Source organism: Rattus norvegicus, chromosome 4 (genome assembly GCF_021556685.1).
Source record: "Rattus norvegicus strain SHRSP/BbbUtx chromosome 4, alternate assembly SHRSP_T2T, whole genome shotgun sequence".
Taxonomy (NCBI): domain Eukaryota; kingdom Metazoa; phylum Chordata; class Mammalia; order Rodentia; family Muridae; genus Rattus; species Rattus norvegicus.
In genome coordinates this window covers 37124752-37143770 of record NC_141537.1, presented here as the reverse complement: position 1 = coordinate 37143770, position 19019 = coordinate 37124752, and the positions used below count along the sequence as shown (strand labels likewise).

Genomic DNA, 19019 nt, shown 5'->3' with positions numbered 1-19019 from the left:
TATATATGTGGTTTTATTTTTACTTTTTAATAGAGAAATATTAAAATGTATACCTCAATTTATAATGAAATACTTAATATTTTAAAATAAAATGCTTTTCATTATATTTTAAAACTTCATTATGTGATATTTTCAGAATTATTCATGTGTAATGTGTATAATTCATGTAAAACTGCTGTGATTTTAACTTAAAAACAAAGAGGCAAACAAACAAAAGCAGGATCTGGTTCCTAAGTCTCCATCAGCCCCATAAAGTAAAGGCTTAGGAATCTCAGGGCTCTAAGGTACAGCGTCTCGCACAGCTCACAAGCATCCCTGGTCCTTGCAGGCACATCCTCGCAGGGACACTAGACTCCTGGACTCCACAGTCCTCTTTCACTTTCCAGCTAGAAGGAGTTTTTCTTCCAACATGGTCCTTCCGTGACACGCTGCCTCATCACACTCCTCAAGCCACATGCCAGCCTAGCATGGACGTCACGATCGTTCCAAAACTGCGGGCCCAAACAACCTTTCCTTTTCAGAACTGAGTTCTCACGTACCTGTTAGGGGAACAAAGATCTGTCTAACAAAATGCACAGCCCAAATGGCTTATAGAGCAAACTAGCATCTAGAATATGGTTCTTGGCCTTTTTTAGCGTAGCAGACATTTGAGAGTCTGAGGCTCCTAGTATAAACTCTCTTCCCATAAAATTACATCTAGTTTTGGGGTCTTTCCAGACCATTCCACTCAGCTCCCTAGACAATGATAACTGCTGAGACAGCACTAACAGCAGGGATAATGGTTGATTGTCACCGTTATCAATTTCTTCAAGTCATCTTTCACCAAACCATTTAAGGCTTCCCATTTTCCTTGGGGTTGCCAAGCATATTTTCAGCTTGTATCATTATGCATCTGAAAATGGCAGGCTCAGAAATAAAATGAAGTCAGTTCCTAAGTCTGGAGCTTAACCCTTTGACTTAGAATTCCAAAAATTTTTACAACGATTCCTGTATATCATTGACTTAGCATAGTAAACACATCATTAACAATGTGATGTGTATATGCCATAAAAGTGTAAACCATTCTAGACGAAAAGAACAGTTTATGACTCAGTGCTGGGGAAAAGCCAAATTTTTTCTCTTCCTTCCTTCCTTCCTTCCTTCCTTCCTTCCTTCCTTCCTTCCTTCCTTCCTTCCTTCCTTCCTTCCTTCCCTCTCCCTCCCTCCCTCTCTCTCTATCCCTCTCTCCCTCTCCCCCTCTCCCTCTCTTTTTAAAATATTGTTTAATGAGTGCTCTGCTGCATATACATCTGCAGGCCAGAAGAGGGCACCAGATCCCCATATAGATGGTTGCAAGCCACCAAGTAGTTTGCTGGGAATTGAACTCGGGATCTCTGGAAGAGCAGCCAGTGCTCTTAATTGCTGAGCCATCTCTCCAGCCCCAAGCCATATACCTTCTAGGAAAGTGCTTTGTCATTGCCTACTACACTCTTTCCCACTGATTCCCAGGGCCTGGCAGCAATTTTCAATTCTTTAGTCATGTTTCTCTGCTTAATGCAGACATAAACATTTCCACTTTCAGTGGACAGTGATCATATTATAAGCAGGAAGGACCTCCAGTCGGGTCTAAGATCAGTAAATACTTGTTGCCTCCCAAGTTCATGTTGAAAAGGAATAGTGTCACAGTATTATGAGACAGAATTTTCAAGAAGAGATTTACTAGGAGGTCTGTATCTGCAAGAATGGATTAATGTCATTATCACACCACCAGTGCATTATGAGACCAGGTTCCTTAATAAGGCTAAGTTCAGTGTCTTCTTGCTAATTTGCTGCCTTCTCTCCGCCTTTCCACCAGGATGACACAGCAAGAAGCCCCTTATTAAATGTCAAGCCCTTGATCTCCCATTTTCCAGCTTCCAGTAAGTGAGTCAATAGATTTCTGTTTATTATCAATCACTGAGTCTGTGGTATATCAAGCACTGGTAAAGCTACTAAAACTTTCTTTCCAGTTTTGCCTAAATGGCTAAGGATAACTCTAGACTGATTAGAATTAGCAAACAAATTAAAGTTTTTGTTCAGAGGCTTCCCCATAGTTTCATTTTACCCAACAAGATAATGAGGTAATCACGAAACTATCCACATTAAAAAAAAAATAAGACTGAAATGACAGCTTGATTGAAATAATAAAGCATTAAATGACAGAACTTAAAGAAAATCTCAAATTACTATGGTTTCCAACTGAGTGCCTATATTAGTTTGGGCTTAGTTCATCTGAAAAGGACAAAACAAAATAGTTATTTACACAGAATGGAAACTTATTCATGTTTCAATAAGGGATGCTCAAAGGGAAGTCTTAAAGGACTGTCTGACAGCCCGCAGTCTTCAAGGACACAGTTCCACGGGGCATACTCTATAGTTATCTTCCCAATACACTTAGGTTTCATGGCCAAGATAGCAGTTAGAGGTCTCCCAACTTACCATGTCCACAATCCAGCAAGATGGAGGGGCTGGGCAAGAAAGGAAAGTGCATACCAGTTACACTTTTTACTTTTGGTATTTATTTGTTATTTATTTGTTTTCTTGAGTAAGAATCTCTGTTATGTAGCTCTGGCTGTTCAGGAACTCATAGAGATCCAGTTGCCTCTGCCTCTTCAGTGCTATGATTAAAGCCATGTGTCATCATGGCCAGCCCAATTGGGTTTTTAAAAGGTCTCCTAGCATCTTCAAACAGAATAACCCCACACCTAAATGCAAAATGGCCACAGGGCTAGAAAAGAAATGGAAGAAAGGAAAATAAATACAACTAGTATTTTCTGCCTTGTATCATATTAAAACTGAAAGATAGGAAAATGTTCAACTCCAAGTACCCCCATGTTGTGTGACTGTTGTCTCACTGGCATATGTGTCACCCTAGTGTGCACACATACTAAATACAGAAATATGTTCAAGGCATAATATTGTGTAAAATTTTGAATAGTTATTGGTCTACACAGACTGACAAAAGTTAACTTCTTTTTTAAAAGCTATTACTAAATTTGAAATTAAAAGAGATTAAATCATGGATGCTTTAAAATGAACTAAAAGTTCCTTACAGCACAGGGGATACTTAGCTCATCACAAACTACCTTTCCTGACCAGTTTATCCACAGTGACCCAGATATACTCTGTCTAGCAAGACAGCAACCTTTCAAGGGCCCTAAATAGACCTTATCTTGTCCTGCCTTATCACTTAAGAATGCTTTGTTCTACCACCACCTTAGAAAAGAATGATTTCAGCAACTCTCGAACATTGCCATCCCTAAAATACTGCCCCGTTCCGTGTTGTTTAAAAGGATGTCATACTCTGGCTTTAGTTCTAAGATTCTATTTCACTAAACATAGGTCAAGGCTACATATCAGCAGCTTTCTAGCAAAACCTGGGTCAGAGAAAGAACTCAGATGCCATCAGGTTCCTCAGATGTCCAAGTTCTCATAGATAAATGATGTGGTATTTGCATGTAGCCTACGCATATCATCACATGTACTTTAAATCATCTTTACACTATTTATACTATAATAAAATCCAATAAATTTAACACAAAAACAACTGTTACCCAATATATTTTAAGGAATGATCACAAGGGGGAAATTCCTGTACATGTTTAGTACAGACATACTTTTTCCTTCATATTTTTGACAGATGGTTAAATAATCTACAGATATGGAATCTGTAGATACAGAAAGCCAATTGTGTTCTGAAAATTATCAGAAAGAAATTTAGGTCTTCAAACCCTACTTGAATTTCTTTGATAGGATACTCATACTTGGATCGTTTCCTTAGTCTCTGCTTTATTTCCTCCACAGATAAGACAAGAGTAAAATTAAAGTAGAAACTACTTACCACAATTTTTCAGTTAGTCTCAGGTAAGAAATCCTGTAAGACACTTGTGGGGGAAACTCATAATGTGCACTCCCATTTCCCTACTAGAAGCATCTTTAAGAACACGCTGTCACAGAAACCCAGCCAACTCTCATCCCTACAGCTATACAAGAAATATTAGTGCCTGGTGGCTCTAGACAAAAATAAAAATAAATTTCAGATATTACTCCGAAATATCTGTCAAAAAAACCTCACCTAAAGACAAGAGAGGTAAACTTTAACTACACAGAAAAGTCACAGAGCACTGAGAATATGCACTATGGAACCAGTTAACAAAATGCCAAATGATCCAATTGTTTAAAAAAAAGCCTGTTTCCAAATTTATTACATGTATAGATGGACGTCACTTAGGAGAATTATGCTGCTTTCTGCTCCTTCCTAGAAGTTTGGTTAGCCAAAATGTTTGTGGTCTCACTTGCTTTTTGTTAGTTGTTTACGGTTCAAGTGAAGTAGAAGAGAAACTAGAACTTGGTGATTTATGAGGTGTTTCTCAAACTGTCTTAACATATATTTGATGGTGCACAGTTTTTAAATTATAAAGAGTGAGCTATAGTATTCCTTAACCCTGCATATCCTCTGAACTCATCTACAGGGGGGAAATGGCTACTCCTAGTAGTTCAAACAGAGAGCCCATTTGATGAGAACTTAGTGATGGTTCCCAGTATCAGCATATTCTCCAAGCGATGCCTTAATGGGAAGAATTAGAAATAGATGAGGGACGGAGAGTCCGAAACTACCTTTGAGTCAACCAAATTCCCTGGGCCCAGAAAGAATGAATAGCTTCCCTGCAATTGTTTAAAATACAAGAGTTTGCTCTCCTTCCTGTATAGTTAGCATCTTTCCCATATCCTGTATAATTAATTTCTTTTTGCTCTATATATCACAATATAGGAAGGGCAGCACACCCCCACATAGGTTCAACATCCTGAACTCCAGTGACTAAAACTCTGTTGGATTATCAGCTAGACCAGAATTAAGTAACAAATAATGTGAAAATTCCAACCATTACACACGGCTGGGAAAATAAGAACTTTCATTACCTAATGAAGTTAAATGCAAAAATCCTCCTGCATTTGCTTTGGAATTTAAAGGTCAAGAGTAAAAATATAGAGAGATCATTATGTTAAATTAAATATATTTGAGTTTGTCTGGTTATAACTATACAAGGACAAGAACAAATTACTTTTTAAATCTATGAATACTTTTTAAAAATCTGTGCATTTGTTTTGTAAGAACAGGAGTTAAAACAGGAAGCACATAATGAAAACCTATTTAGCTTTGCTGTTACAATTAAAGCCTTTGGCTCCACAGAGAATTAAAGTTACTTACTATCCCCCATTATGTGGATGTATGCTTTCACTGTACACAGCTAAGTTTTCATTTAAGAAAAAAGAAAAAGAAAACCATAGAGATCAAAAAATATCTTTTAAAAGTCCTAAATAAAAATAACATAGGCTTACTGAATTATATGTATATGCTTTAATTCCCAGAATAAGGAATATAATAGGAAAGAATCTTTAAGACAACCGATAAAATCTAATTTAATATTTAGGCTACACAAAAAGGGGAAACTAAAATACATACTTCAATATCAATACTTAAAGATGAAATCCAAGCTACTATGAATTACTAAAATAGCTTTAATTAAAAAGAGACTGAGAGCTCTTGTGCCCTACTTTAAGAAGTGCCTGCATGGACCAAAGAATGGGATGGGTTTCAGCTGTATTGTAATCCAATTCTTTTTGTCTCTTTGACAGTTTGCTTGCCCAATTTCATTCTGTCTCCTCTAAAATTATATTCAATATTTGGTCAACAATATTAGTGGAGGCAAGAACAATAATCTACACTGCTTCTTTTCATTTTATATTCTGTTTTTGCTTTAACATAATAAGCTATTGCCTTTGCCTTGGTAGTAGATGGAATTATCTGCCAACATCTAGGCAAAACCTTTCCTAATTTAAAATAACTACAAGGCTGCACATTACACTAGTAAATTTGTAATCAACTTAAAGATAATGTGTTAAAAGTACAATTAAATGTGTCATAACAGAAGAAGGCCTTGGTAATTACAAACAGTGCCAAGCTCACTAGCTTTTAAACAGTAGCACAAGACTGTGAAAAATCGCCACCCAGTGATGCAAATGAAAACTGCAATTTGTTTTTGTGTAAACTGAGTACCCTGGAGGATTACTTCAACTTCATTACTGAATGAACTCTTGCCTTCTTCTGTTGAATACAAACTGGTTACACAAGGGAAAGGATGTTTTCCTACTAACCCCATCCCCTCACTTTATGCGTATTCTACATGTTCTGCCATCTACAATGGCCAAAAGCTTTAGAATCTTTGTAAAGAATGAACATGAACTAATTAGTTGTATATGACTACTCTAGATCTTCCTGTTATCGAGTAAAGTGCGTTGGCTGTGCCTGGACCTGAAATTTCAAGTGAACATTAAGCAGGACTACTAGCTTAAAGCTAGTTTTACACCTGGTGTTCTCAGGTGGAAAAACAAAGGAGAAGGGTGCCATTTTCAGATGTAACAGTGTAATGATTGTGGCCTCTTAGAAACTGTCTATAGAGGCTAATAAGGAGATAATCTAACTGAATCTGAACAGCCCATATTAGCAGGAAATTGTTTCTAAGTCATATACTTTCTCATTGAGAAGCCAGATGATAAGAACACAAAACCAACCATTTTTTGTTCCTATAATGTACATGGTTCAGATGCTAATTTAAAAATCCTATATGACTATATATTAGATAATTTTGGTGAAATGTATCCCTAGGTTCATGGGTGCCCGGCACGTGGGACTGCTTGGGGAAGTTATGGAAGTTTCGGACCTGAAGCCTTGCTGGAGGGAGTCATGGGGAACTGGAGTTCACAGTTTCAGCTGACTTCCAGTTCTTTCTCCTTGCTCTCTTTTCTGATCCCTCAGCTTCTTGATCTGGCCTCAGGCTACCATACCTTCCCTGCTGTTATGGACAACTAGTCCTCTGGAAATATGAGCCCAAATAAACTCTTTCTCTTAGAAGTTTGCTTTTGGCTGTGGTATTTTCTCACAGCAACAAAAAAGTAAATAGTACATATAAAATACGTGAGTATGGCACTGCATTAATAAAATCATGAAAAACACACCACTGAACTTACCTTGTCAAAATATTTTCATATGGTATGCCCTGAGACTAAAGTAAATATTGCATAAAGAGATGGCTATAGAATGACATGACAAAACAGGTAGCTTACCACAACAAAAAAATTTTAAAGTTTGTCTTTATACTTTTTAAATACGAAAATTCCTAATAATGGTTAGGATTTTTATCAGTGAGGTTGATTAAGTCTGTGAATGCTAATGATGTTTTACTACAAAAACATTAATAATATTGTAAGGCTCAAGATGAATCTTAACTACGGGGAGACCCCCCCACCCCAAATGAAACATAAGAACAGAGTTTGATGCAAATGCAAGAGGTTTATTTTCTGGTGTGTTAGGGTTGACTTTCAATCAGCCCCTCGTGGCAAGTGACTGGAAGGCAACCTCAAATGGCTATAACAAGCAATTTTTATATTTTTTAGGGGTATAGGTTGCATCAGCAAGGCTACAGTTTAAACTTATTGGCTAAGCACATTGACCTTTGAATCTATTGGCTAGCAAGCATATGACAAGTATTCAAACTCTATCTGGGACCAGAGGGTCAGGTGACTATGTCATTACATTCTTAGGATTATCAAGAATGTCCCTGCTCCTCCCAAGCACTGTGGGTGGAGAATGGAACTTGGCCTAGCCTTGATCGGAGGCAGGGAGCTGGTATTTGGCCTAATCTTGACCTGAGGCAGTGGGTGTAAAGCTGGTGAAAGCCCCAAGGGTCCCCATAACCTTCCTACTTTCTACCAGGCCAAACCTCTTAATAGCTCTTACACTTTAGTAAGAACTAGGATCCTTCCTTATGAGCCTTCAACTCCCATGTTAGTTTTAGTTATTTAAAATATCAGACAGTAAACAGTGAGGTAGTCAAATTAGGAGACAAACTTAATGAACAGTAATACAATGCCAAAGTCTCCTTTATATATAAAAAAAGTACTTTCATGTTTAATAGGTAAAGGACACAATTTAATGTTTTCAGGGTTTTTTCTTTATTTTCCCTTAAACTATTGAGAAGGCTAGGCTGATTCTTTGACAGGCTTCAAATTGGCAGTTCAGAAGACTATGCGTAAGAACAGGCAAAGTCCAGGCAAGCTCAGGCAAGTCAGTTAGTTACTAGAAGAAAAAAAAACACACAAAAAAACCCAAGCTTCAGGCAGCCAATCAGAAGCTGCCCACCCCCTGGCCTGAGGCAAGGAGAGTGGGTCAGCAGCAGTTTCCAGACTTCCTCAGCAACAGTTTCCAGCCCCCACTGGGTTTTGGAACTTCCCTAGAGATGAAGCAAGATAAAGAAAGATTACTCCAGAATCCCCTAATGTGCTTTTACCCCTCACTTCAGGGTCTCCACCTTGGAATGAGAGCCCCAGCATGCTGAATGAGATACTCTGCATTTGCATACTACTTGAGTCTGGGGTATCATTCTTCAATGAGTCCTGGACCCTTTTTTTTTCTTTTCTTTTTTTTTTTCCGGAGCTGGGGACCGAACCCAGGGCCTTAAGCGCTCTACCACTGAGCTAAATCCCCAACCCCCCCTGGACCCTTATACTATCACTAATAGCTTAGATTAAAACTGAGGACATGGTGAAAACACTGAAACCCGTTCTTCCAGCTCTCTGACATTTTTGGAACATTAGCATTATCTACAGTCACCATATTGTCAACAATTCGTCACAACTTCATATGCCTCTTCTTTTATATCAATAAACAAATAATTTAAAAAATGAAATGCTGACAGTGTAGCATTTTAAAACTGCAGAAGTACAGAGACTAAAAAGATAGGCTCTGGCACCCATTTACCCAGGTTAATTCCAAATTTGCTTCATGCAAGGCAAAGAACCTGGAAAATTAAGTGCTCTGTACATGGTGACAGTACCATATTACTTATAAGATATTCTAAGTATTTATGTACATTAATTTACTCAGTTCCACACTAACCCCATTGGATCAGTACTGGTAACGTGTTTTGTGACACCTGGGATTCTTAAATAACTTCTTAAAGCTGGAAAGTCTAGTAGGCTGTCAAACCAATGGCTCTGCCTGGAGTCTCTACTTAACTGTAAACCTGTGCAGTGCCTCTGAGGAAGGCGTGAGATGACATGACAGAGGAAAAGGAAAATGAGGCAGGAAATGAGAGCCCAGACACCACACCGACTGATAGCATCAAACTGCAGGAAAGCTTACAAAGCCCACAGAACACCAGGCATACAAAGATTTTTGTTGTTGGTTTTCCCTCAATAAAATCGGTGAAACTGGAAACTTTGCATTTAAAACCAAACGCAGTTAATCAGGCAGCTCCTGAGAAACATGGATGCCTAGGCTGATAGCTGTTGGGTCATTTGAACAAAGTGTATGATCATATCAACTACGCTACATATTTTATTGTTTTTCTAGGATTTTGACAGAATTGATTCCACTTCATAAGTGTCAAACTTCTAGACATATGGTCCTGGGGACTACATCAATCACGCTCAGCCCAAGATGGTCTTGGGAAAACTTGGTCAAAACACAGCATGTCAGCTTTTGAGAAAACATACCATTAGAGTGGGGATAGAGCAGGCAGAACAGCTGGTACCGAGCATATTAGAGTGATTAAAGTCTTGGAAATTCCCTCATGAAATAGCAAATGTGGAAACCTATGAGACTTCTGAGTCTCAGTCAAAGATGCTTCTGCCAGTCTTCCTAAGAGTAGGAAAGGCAGGCCACCCCAGATGGACTTTACCTGCTAAGGCAGGTGCGAAGTAGACACCTACTAGGGCAGCTGTAGATGAACAACGAAGCATCTGGTCAAGGCTATATGACAACAGGGATTGTACAAAGCGGAGAGCCACTTCACCCACAGAGGGGTCTTGTCTCTGATACTCCATGCTGGCACTGAAGGGGTAGACAGCAAAAGGTACAGAAACAGCTCTACTGTGCGTGTGACCTCACAGCTACAGGGTGCCACTGTCATGATCTTTAAGAGAGTGCATGGTGAGAAAGGATAATGCTACTTCTAAGAGTGCACAGACAAAAAACTGAGCAAAGTTCTTTATATATTTCCTAACTTTATAGATATTTTTAAAATAGAATTACAGAACAGTGGTTGGAAACCAGACTTAGCTGGAATAAACTCCTGTGAGAAGAATATATTGCCAAACTCTAGAAGACAATAGTTTCTAAGAGGTCTAAAGGTTTTCCTGAAGTTTTGTCATTAAGGGCAAAGGGAACAAAAACCTATAGCTTTCTAGAAACTCTCGCTGGGGCCGACAGAGCCTTGCTGACTGTCAGGCACAAACTCCTGACGTTGCAAAAGGTTAGGGTCAGAGAAAAGTCTCAACTTGCTCTGAAATTAGAAGACACAGTTTAGAAAAAAGTATCATTTCCAACTAATTTTTAAAATAATTCATCGAGTTCGGATTTTGTTCCTTAAAAACTCACCTAAGAGGACAAATCCATCGGCTTCCGGTTCCGGCACGGAGGGCTTTTTGGATTCTGCAGGCTTTCGGAAGAAGTGAAACATAGCCGCTGCCGATGCTATCTGAAACAGACATTCTGAATGAGGTCAGCTCAGACAGGACCAAAAGTCCTGCCGCTCTTCTCAGGAAAGAGCTGTCATACAGTAGCAAAATGATGACTGCGGAATTCTACAGCCAGACTGAAAAGCATCAAACTTTCTCTAGATAGTAAAGGATAGAAGGTATAAAACAAGGTATATCTGCTTACAGTCTAAATCTGTGCCCTGAAAGTCTGCAACCTCTTTCAATTTCTGAAGATTCAGAAAAATACGTAGGAAAACACTCTATGAGAGACTGAAATCAACTGACAACATCTGAATCTAGAGAATTTTACAAACCACAGAAGAAACATTAGTTTGAGGGGAGGAAAAAAAAAAAAGACTTCTCTAGGCTTCTTTTCTGCCATAACCTAGCTGAAACTTCAGAAAGCTAAAACCACTTCCAGGAAAAGCAAGGAAGGAACTGTAGACACCCTTTGTCCCCCTTACCTGCTTCAGGCCATGTACTGTACCCATTACATACTACTACCAACCCCAAACTCCCATGTTGGTGTTGATGATCCCCCCTCTACATAGTCCTGTAGAATGAAAACCTTAGAAAACAATTGGGATAAAAACTGAAGGGTACCAGGGTGGAAGGACACATTATATGCTGCCTCAGGCCCTCTGAGCAAAAGAACGAAGGGCAAAGAGTCCTAAGGGTAGAAAGCACAGCTGATTTCAGGGTTCATAAATTCCAGCCCAAACATTCAACCTGAAGAAAAGCCCTGTGCTGCTGAGAAGTGTTGTGGGACTTGGGCAGATTTTCATGACCAGCGCTGGAGACCCAGAAGAACGCTAAGCCCAGAAGAAATAAATGGTGAAGGACTCTAGCTGTTGACAGAAAACGGCTAGTAATTCTTTCTCCTTTTCCTCTCTTTCCCTCCCACCTTCCGTCCCTCCTTCCTTTCTTCCTTCCTTTCTTCCCTCCTTCCTTTCTTCCCTCCTTCCTTTCTTCCTTCCTTTCTTCCCTCCTTCCTTCCTTTCTCTCTCTCTCTCTCTCTCTCTCTCTCTCTCTCTCTCTCTTTCTTTCTTTCTTTCTTTCTTTCTTTCTGGGGTGTAGGGTGGCAGGCTGTGAAAGTTACAGTGATTCCTGGTTGAGATAGGTTGAATCCCTGGAGACCCTAAAAGGACGGCAGGCACATTCCCAGTCCCTTATGAGATCAAGGCCTCACTAGCTGCAACCCCACACAGACCTCTGTGGAGAGGTTTGAGACAGACCAGTCCTGTAGGGCAATGCCCCAAGCCCCTCCTCCACAGGTGAGGATGTGACCAGAGGTCACAGAGACTCAAGACAGATCAATCATAGAAGCAGGACCACGCCTCCAAATATGTAGATGAGGTCTTCCCAAGTTCTCAGGCCAAACCAATAGGAAGTACCTGCTGTCAGACCCTGACCCATCCAAAAACTGTATTTAAGAATCCTGTTCAGAAGGATTAAAGGTGTGCAGGAATTACTCCATCGTCTGAGAGTTTCTGTCTTAAGAGCTGTAACACCGCCGCTTGGGGAAGAGATCTGCTCTCCCGAAATTGCTCCCAGAAGCTCCCTTCCACCCTCACTGTCTAGTCAGTCTCCTGCTGGCTCAGCCCTGCCAAGCAACCAAAGTGGCAGCCGCAGAAAGGAGAAGAACTAGCAAGGAGGCAGTCAAAGCTGTTCCCCCTCCCTACCTGAGTTCTCTCCCCCCTCTCCTGAACCCGGGTCAGAGCTCTCCAGGGGGAGCCCCCAGTGAGCAGCCCCATACTGTGGTTGTTTGCATTTAGTTACTTTTTAAAATAAAACAGGATTTCACAATTTAGCCCTGACTGGCCTGGAACCTTTGTAGACCAGGCTGGTTTTGAAATCAAGAGATCTATCTTCCTGCCCTGTTAGCTCCTAATCTCCAGAACCCAGAGATGAGATTTAAAGTGTATGCCACTACAATTAGCAGATTTCCCTTTTAAAAAGAATAAAAGGGCTGGAGAGATGGCTCAGCGGTTAAGAGCACCCGACTACTCTTCTCGAGGTCCTGAGTTCAATTCCCAGCAACCACATGGTGGCTCACAACCATCTGTAAAGAGATCCGATGCCCTCTTCTGGTGTGTCTGAAGACAGCTACAGTGTACTTATATATAATAAATGAATAAAAAAATTTAAAAAGAATAAAAATTGGAAAGGACAAAACATCACCCATGAGGAAAAGACAGTATTTTAATACAGGAAGATGGCCCTCACCCCAACTCCTCAAAGATAGAGAGCTTAACTGTATATCCCATGATAGAGTCAAAAAAAAAAAAAGGCCTGGAAATAGGTTGGTACCCCTCCAGAGAATACCATGATACATGGCTTCTGAGGGATGGTGAAAAACAAGATCAAAAATCAAAACAAAAAGAAGGAAACGGTGGCACGTGCCTAGAATCCTGGCACTTGGGAGGTGGAGGCAAGCTCTCTGAATGGTGAGGAGGCTCCCCTCACTCATCTTGCATCCTTAGCTTCTAAAACAGGTAGGACGATCGGCACTCACCACCAAACTCAGCATAATCTTACTGAAATCTGCTTTTTAATCAACAGAACATCAAAGCTAGGTATGGTGGTTCATGTCTGTAATTCCAGTCCTTGGCTATCCAGAGTAAAACAGATCACATAGTAAGGTAATGACCAGCCTAGTCTATATTGCAAGTTCCTGGCTAGCCAGGGCTACACAGTGAAACCCTATCTCAAAAATAGGTGTAGAGACAGCTCAGTGGGTCACAGCGCTTGCTGTGCAATGAGCCTTACGACCTGAATTCAGGCCCCTGACACCTTTGGACAAAGCAGGGTGAGCAACTCCCAGCATAATCCTGATCTCCCATGGCAAGATGGGTGGCAGAGACAGGAAACAGCAGAAGTGCAAAATTCCCATGCTGGCTAACCTAGAATTAGCATCTACATGGCAGACCAAGAGAGACACACTTCAAACAAAGTGTAAGATGTCCCCAAAAGTTGTGCCCTGACCTGCACTCATGCATTCTCATAATGCATTCCAGCATGAACACACACGTGCGTGCACACACACACACACACACACACACACACACACACACACATCTAAACACCAACAAACCCTGAAAGATAAGAAGGTCTTAAACTTCTGACAACACTAGCACTCCTCAGTACTAGTCAACACATTTGATTAAGTCTACATCCGTTTTTATGAATACCCTACTTTCCCAGGCCTTGCTCCTCTGTTTTCAAGATATCTATAAATTGCACAGCAACGAAGGCCAGGATTTGATGTACTCTGTATTTCTACTTGCACTATTGGTTAGGTGCATAAGACAGAGACGCAGCACTGCTGCAGCGCACTAGACTCATATTTGGGGGCTGGGGGGGACTGTCACCTCAGCCTGCCAGTCTTCTGAGACAATCACTAGCAAGACTTTAACCTTAGAGCAGCGTCTGGAAAGTGAGCCGAGCCTGTAAGGATCAGTGCTGCCGAGTGCTGGGTCTGATAGACAGGAATGATGACGTCCACGTGAGCTCCTGAATATGTTCCAGGCTCTTTCCCTTTTCCACTACTTTCAGCATTTAAAAGTTGTCTATAATAAGCAAATTTTACCACTGCAAATAGAAGAAAAACCATAATTTATTCTTAAAAACCTATTATTTGCTAACTGCAATATGGTTCCTGGCTAAGTTAGAAATATACCCTCCTACTAGGCAGACATAGGATCTCAGAGCTACACCAGGACTGACTTCACATTCTCAAGCTGAAAACTGGGAGAAGAAACATACAAATCACATGAATATTCATTATTAGCATATTTAGGTATTAAATAAACATTTTAGTTCACAATTATTAGGAAAATCATCTCAAAGTTGTAAACCAATTTGTGTTTGGTACAGATAATCTCTGTGTAAAATAGTGAAAACATTTCTTTATGCATTCAACACAACCGAAACATAAAGGGCAGTGTATTTACTTAAGAATACACACAAACCACATCCAGCAGGTAAGCTAGACGCCAGGCAAGACAGAGCTCACAGGGAATGATAGAGTGTGTAATGTAATTAATTTTTCACACTATTCTGAGGATTTCTTCTTAAGTAACATCACCCATACAAAATAGATTAAGACATAAATACTTTTTTCGAGTTTATTGTCTGTTTAATTTCACTAGTTAATGTAAATAAATCAGAAGTGAAATTCAATAATGAATTTCACACTACTAACAAATTAAACCCTAAACAATATATAATCATCTTCTTCCATATGATAGATTATGAAATGAGTGATTATGCAAATAAAATATAAATGTAGGTGAACATTTACTAATTCTTGTTGAGAGTACAAAATAAGAGTAGGGCTGTGCTTTATGCTTTCTGTAATTTTAATCTAAGACAAGAATTCATTAAATGGTGTAAATCATTTCTAAAAGATCACAAAAAATCCTAAAAGCCCTAGCAGACTGTTTTTTAGGACATCTGATTGATAGGGCATCGATACAAAGGGAAGGAGAAGGAGGTTTGTAAGAAGAGCCAATAAGAATAAGGGTGTGTACAGGACAACAAAGGAATTAACCTCACCTGAAAGTACTATGAGGCTAAGCCATAGAAATCAAGACTGCAGAAGAATAAAGAAAAATTATTTAAAAGGCTGAAAAGTCAAAAATACCAGAATATGTATGTGTGTTTTTAATCCTGCAGGCTCCATTTGTCAATGCCCACACCAACATATGTAGATCAGCATATCAAGATTTGTTGAATATTAAATTCATTTACTCTAGAAGAGTCTTGTACAAAAGATTAATTTTTTAAGCAATGTTGGGAAGTAAAGTGTGATAACTAGAATAAGACAGGAAATATCTTGGGGGAAAGAGGGCGGTGTACTAAAATAGCTCAGCTATTCTACTTCACAAAATAGAGATTAAAAAAGAGCCAAAAAACCAAAAGAAACAAACAAAAAACCTGGAAATTCCTGCCTTAGAGGACAAAGAGAGTGATAAGTTGAGTAAGAAAATAGGAAAGAAATGTTTAAAAGCAGAAAAACAGTGTGAGGAAGATCTTATAATGATACCCATTCATTACTTTGTATCCTAGCCTAAAAAAAAGTTAACAACAAAAAAGAAAACGGGAATTACATTTCAATATTTTAGGGCATACTAGAAATTCAAGTATTGTGTAAAAACCTACTTTTTATATGATAGCAACTACTTCAATTTTGTAAAATATTATGTAAACTAATTGAATATTATGCAAATGGAATTTTCCTCAGATGACAGTTTTAGAACTAAAATGAGCATTTTTAATAGCCTAAATCTAATCAACAAAGGAAATTCTCTGAAAGACTTTAGCTATTCTGAGTCACTCCCAAGAGTCTGTCCATTCACGATTGTTTTACTATTCTGTTAAGTCTACAACAAAATGCCCCCACTGTTCCAATAGAGGCAAGACTAGGATGGAGGTAATCAACCACTCTGTGATTTGATTTAACATGTACTTCATCATCCTGTGATGATATTTATGCCTGGTATTGGAACCCTGGTCAAAAGCTTGTGACTGGGGAAGTAACAGGCCCTAAAGGGAACCTACCACCATTTTGTTAAATCAACTTGGTGTCAAATGAATTCTACATATGGTTATATGCTCTCAGTTTTGGTAAGAAGCTTCTGTTTGCAGTGGGTAATGGTTAACACAGAGACTTATAACTAGTAAAATGCTATTAATAAGTGACTGTTAAGTACAGGCCTCTAAGAGGAAAATCTGTATGGGCTCCCCAAGGCTCAGTGAGCATCACAGAAGACACGGGTAGAAAGATGAGAAGAAGTGCTAAAAGTGCTGGTGTCTGGAGATGGCATGGGTGTTACAACTAGAAACTGCCAGTAACTTTGAGTAGCTATACAAGATATGCACAAGATGAAGCCCTGCAAAATTCCATCATGGATAGGAAAGGAGCTATGAGTCCCCACTCCTCCCCCAGGAATGATCACCAGTTAATGATAGCTGAGCGAAAAAAGGGATTTTATTTAGTGGGCTCCGTAAACCAGAAAATATCCCATCCCCAATCCATGCTGGAATTAAACTGAGTGGATCACAAACAACAACAAACAAACAAACAAGCAAACAAACAAGACAAAAGTACGAGAGAGGCTTGGTGTGAATGGGCTCCACAGAAGTATGCAGGAATGAGAAAGGGAATAGCAGTAGTGGCAAAAATGACCCAAACCCACTGTACACAAGTAAGAAACCATCAAAGAATAATAAATGTCTTTAAGGTCTCAAAAACTACTGATTGTACCAGGGCTCTCACACGGTCCATAAAGTTTTTAAAGAATTATCTGCTACCACCTACTCTAGTTTATAACTAAAGATTTTCATTAAAAATTCTAAAAGACATTATAGTGCCTGGTATTGGAACCGTGGTCAAAGCTTGTGGCTCGGGAAGTAATTAATGGGCCCTAAGGGGGAACCTACCACCATTTTGTTACATCAACTTGGTGTCCTATGAATTCTAAATATACATGGCTATACTCACCCAAAGGTGAGTGCTGCTCTCAGTTTTGGTAAGAATTATGGAATGCTGCAAATATTTATGTGTTGAAATAAAAGCCTTATATTACCCTTTAAGACATACCCAATGACATCTAAACAGTGCATTTTAATACCCACTCCCAGCCATTTAAAACGACTTGAGTGCAGCTGCTTGCAGAGGCTTTGTTAGGCTGTACCACAGAGCCTCCGCTCTGAGGCCTGTCCTAACTCAGAAAACCCAACCTTTTCTTCTCTTCTCTTTATCTCTTCACAGATACTGGCTAAACACAAGCATGCTTCTCCTGGCATCTGGGGTTTTTCCTTCTTCCGCTGAAAGCCAGTTCTTTTGCTTTGCTGCTGCTTGCTGACCTCCACTGCTAACAGCATAGCTTTCTCTTACTTTCCCCTTCCCCTGGCAGCTGCAGTCCTATAGCGGGCCTGTCTCGTTGTTTTTCTCTCAAAAGCTAATGAAAAATAACGTTGATCTTCAAACTAAGCAAACAAATGTATAAAGACACGTTAGCTTTTCAAAGTGTGGGAAACTTCTCCTTGTTCTTTCTTTTTCATTTCTATTTCCTCTTCTGGCCAGGAGTAGCGTGGAAACTGCCTCTGAATGTGTTAGGCAGCACATAAAGACACAATTTGGTGGTGGTAAGTGCACCATCCCCCAAAAGCCTTTATACTTTACTACTGAACCAACCAACCAACCAACCAACCAACCAACCAAGGCATGTAACAAAAAAGGAAAATCAGATTACCAATTAAATACACCCAACTGTCTAGAGAATGATGACATTTTCAACTTGATATGGCACAGTTATGACTCTGACACTACATAAAGAAGTGGCAACTCTTATGGACCTAGCTTGGTTCTTTTCCTTGCCACTTACTTACAGCTGTATTGGACTTGATTACCAGTTTCATCTGAGTCTGTAAGACCATTTTGCCTCTGTTGCCATCCATAATCACCCCCGTTTCCATTAGTGAGAAGACGCACGGAAAAGCAGAGTCAAGCATGCCATAGCCTCACTTTAAAGAGATGCCATATTCCAACTTAGCACTTCTAACCTCTGCACTTGTAACCTGAATTGAAGGTGACGTCATGTAAATATATTTCAACAGGAAATGAAAACATTTAAATGAAATGTACTCTCCTAACATGACCTTATGGATATTTTAGCAAACTTAAAACAACACTTAAAAATATTTGTCAGTTGGATAATCATGAATTACAAGCTACATAGACAGCATTGAGCTATAGGGAATTCTGGAAGAGTACAAGGAACCTCCAGAGACCAGCACAGTATAAGCACTGTGTTTGTTCAAGCAAAGGAAGCGCTACCCACTTGGCCAAGGTGGAATGGCTGTGGAGTCATTTATCATCATCTATTTATCCAGGTCTGTGATTAGCATAATGTCTGGAACAAACTACTTTCAACAATCCTGGCTGGGGCTCCACCGTTAGAAGTCAGGGTAATCAGGTGCAATCTTTCAGATATGTCTCAAGGTATTGGGGAAGTGCTCCATATGGCTAGTGACTGTTTTACTGATAGTCAAACATTTGTTCAAGAATACTAGGGAAGCAATAAAGAGTGTGAACAGCTGTGAATTAGGAGTCTGACATCTTTCTATATTTACAGGAAAAAGAACATCAAATGGAAAGTTATGGTATAAACATAAAGAACTTGTCATTAACGCTAACGACTTCCACAGATTCCAACTATGCTTTAACGATGCCCAGGGAGTGATGCTCTCCTTCCCAACCTCTGCAAGACTGTCTCACAGTGATGCTATACAGTGCACGTTAAATAGAATCGGTGGTCTCTATCTACTAAATACCCTCTATTGCTTATGTTAGGAAGACCAAAACATTAACAAAAGCTCCCTGCATATCAAAACTACCCTTAGTTGAAAGTCAAGGCATGTGATGAAAAGGATTCCTGCAATATTTACCAGTGATC

General features: G+C 39.6%; 1 protein-coding gene and 1 long non-coding RNA gene across 6 annotated transcripts in view; both read right to left on the bottom strand.

Annotated features, from left to right (window-relative positions):
• The window catches only part of Umad1 (UMAP1-MVP12 associated (UMA) domain containing 1), a 194613-nt gene that overhangs the window by 165807 nt on the left and 9787 nt on the right, over nucleotides 1–19019 (bottom strand). For 2 of the 5 annotated variants that reach the window (XR_015685813.1, NM_001439906.1), the window contains 1 exon segment: nucleotides 10457–10556. Coding sequence is in view for 3 of the 5 variants with exons in the window: in NM_001439906.1 (NP_001426835.1) it covers nucleotides 10457–10538 (82 nt within the window). In the remaining 2 variants the exon portion in view is untranslated. 5 annotated transcript variants of the gene reach the window in all.
• LOC147994744 (uncharacterized) lies at nucleotides 7350–9909 on the bottom strand. The gene is made up of 2 exons (XR_015686371.1): nucleotides 9759–9909; nucleotides 7350–8309 (listed from the first exon to the last, which is right to left on the bottom strand). It is a non-coding gene; the product is annotated as an uncharacterized LOC147994744 (long non-coding RNA).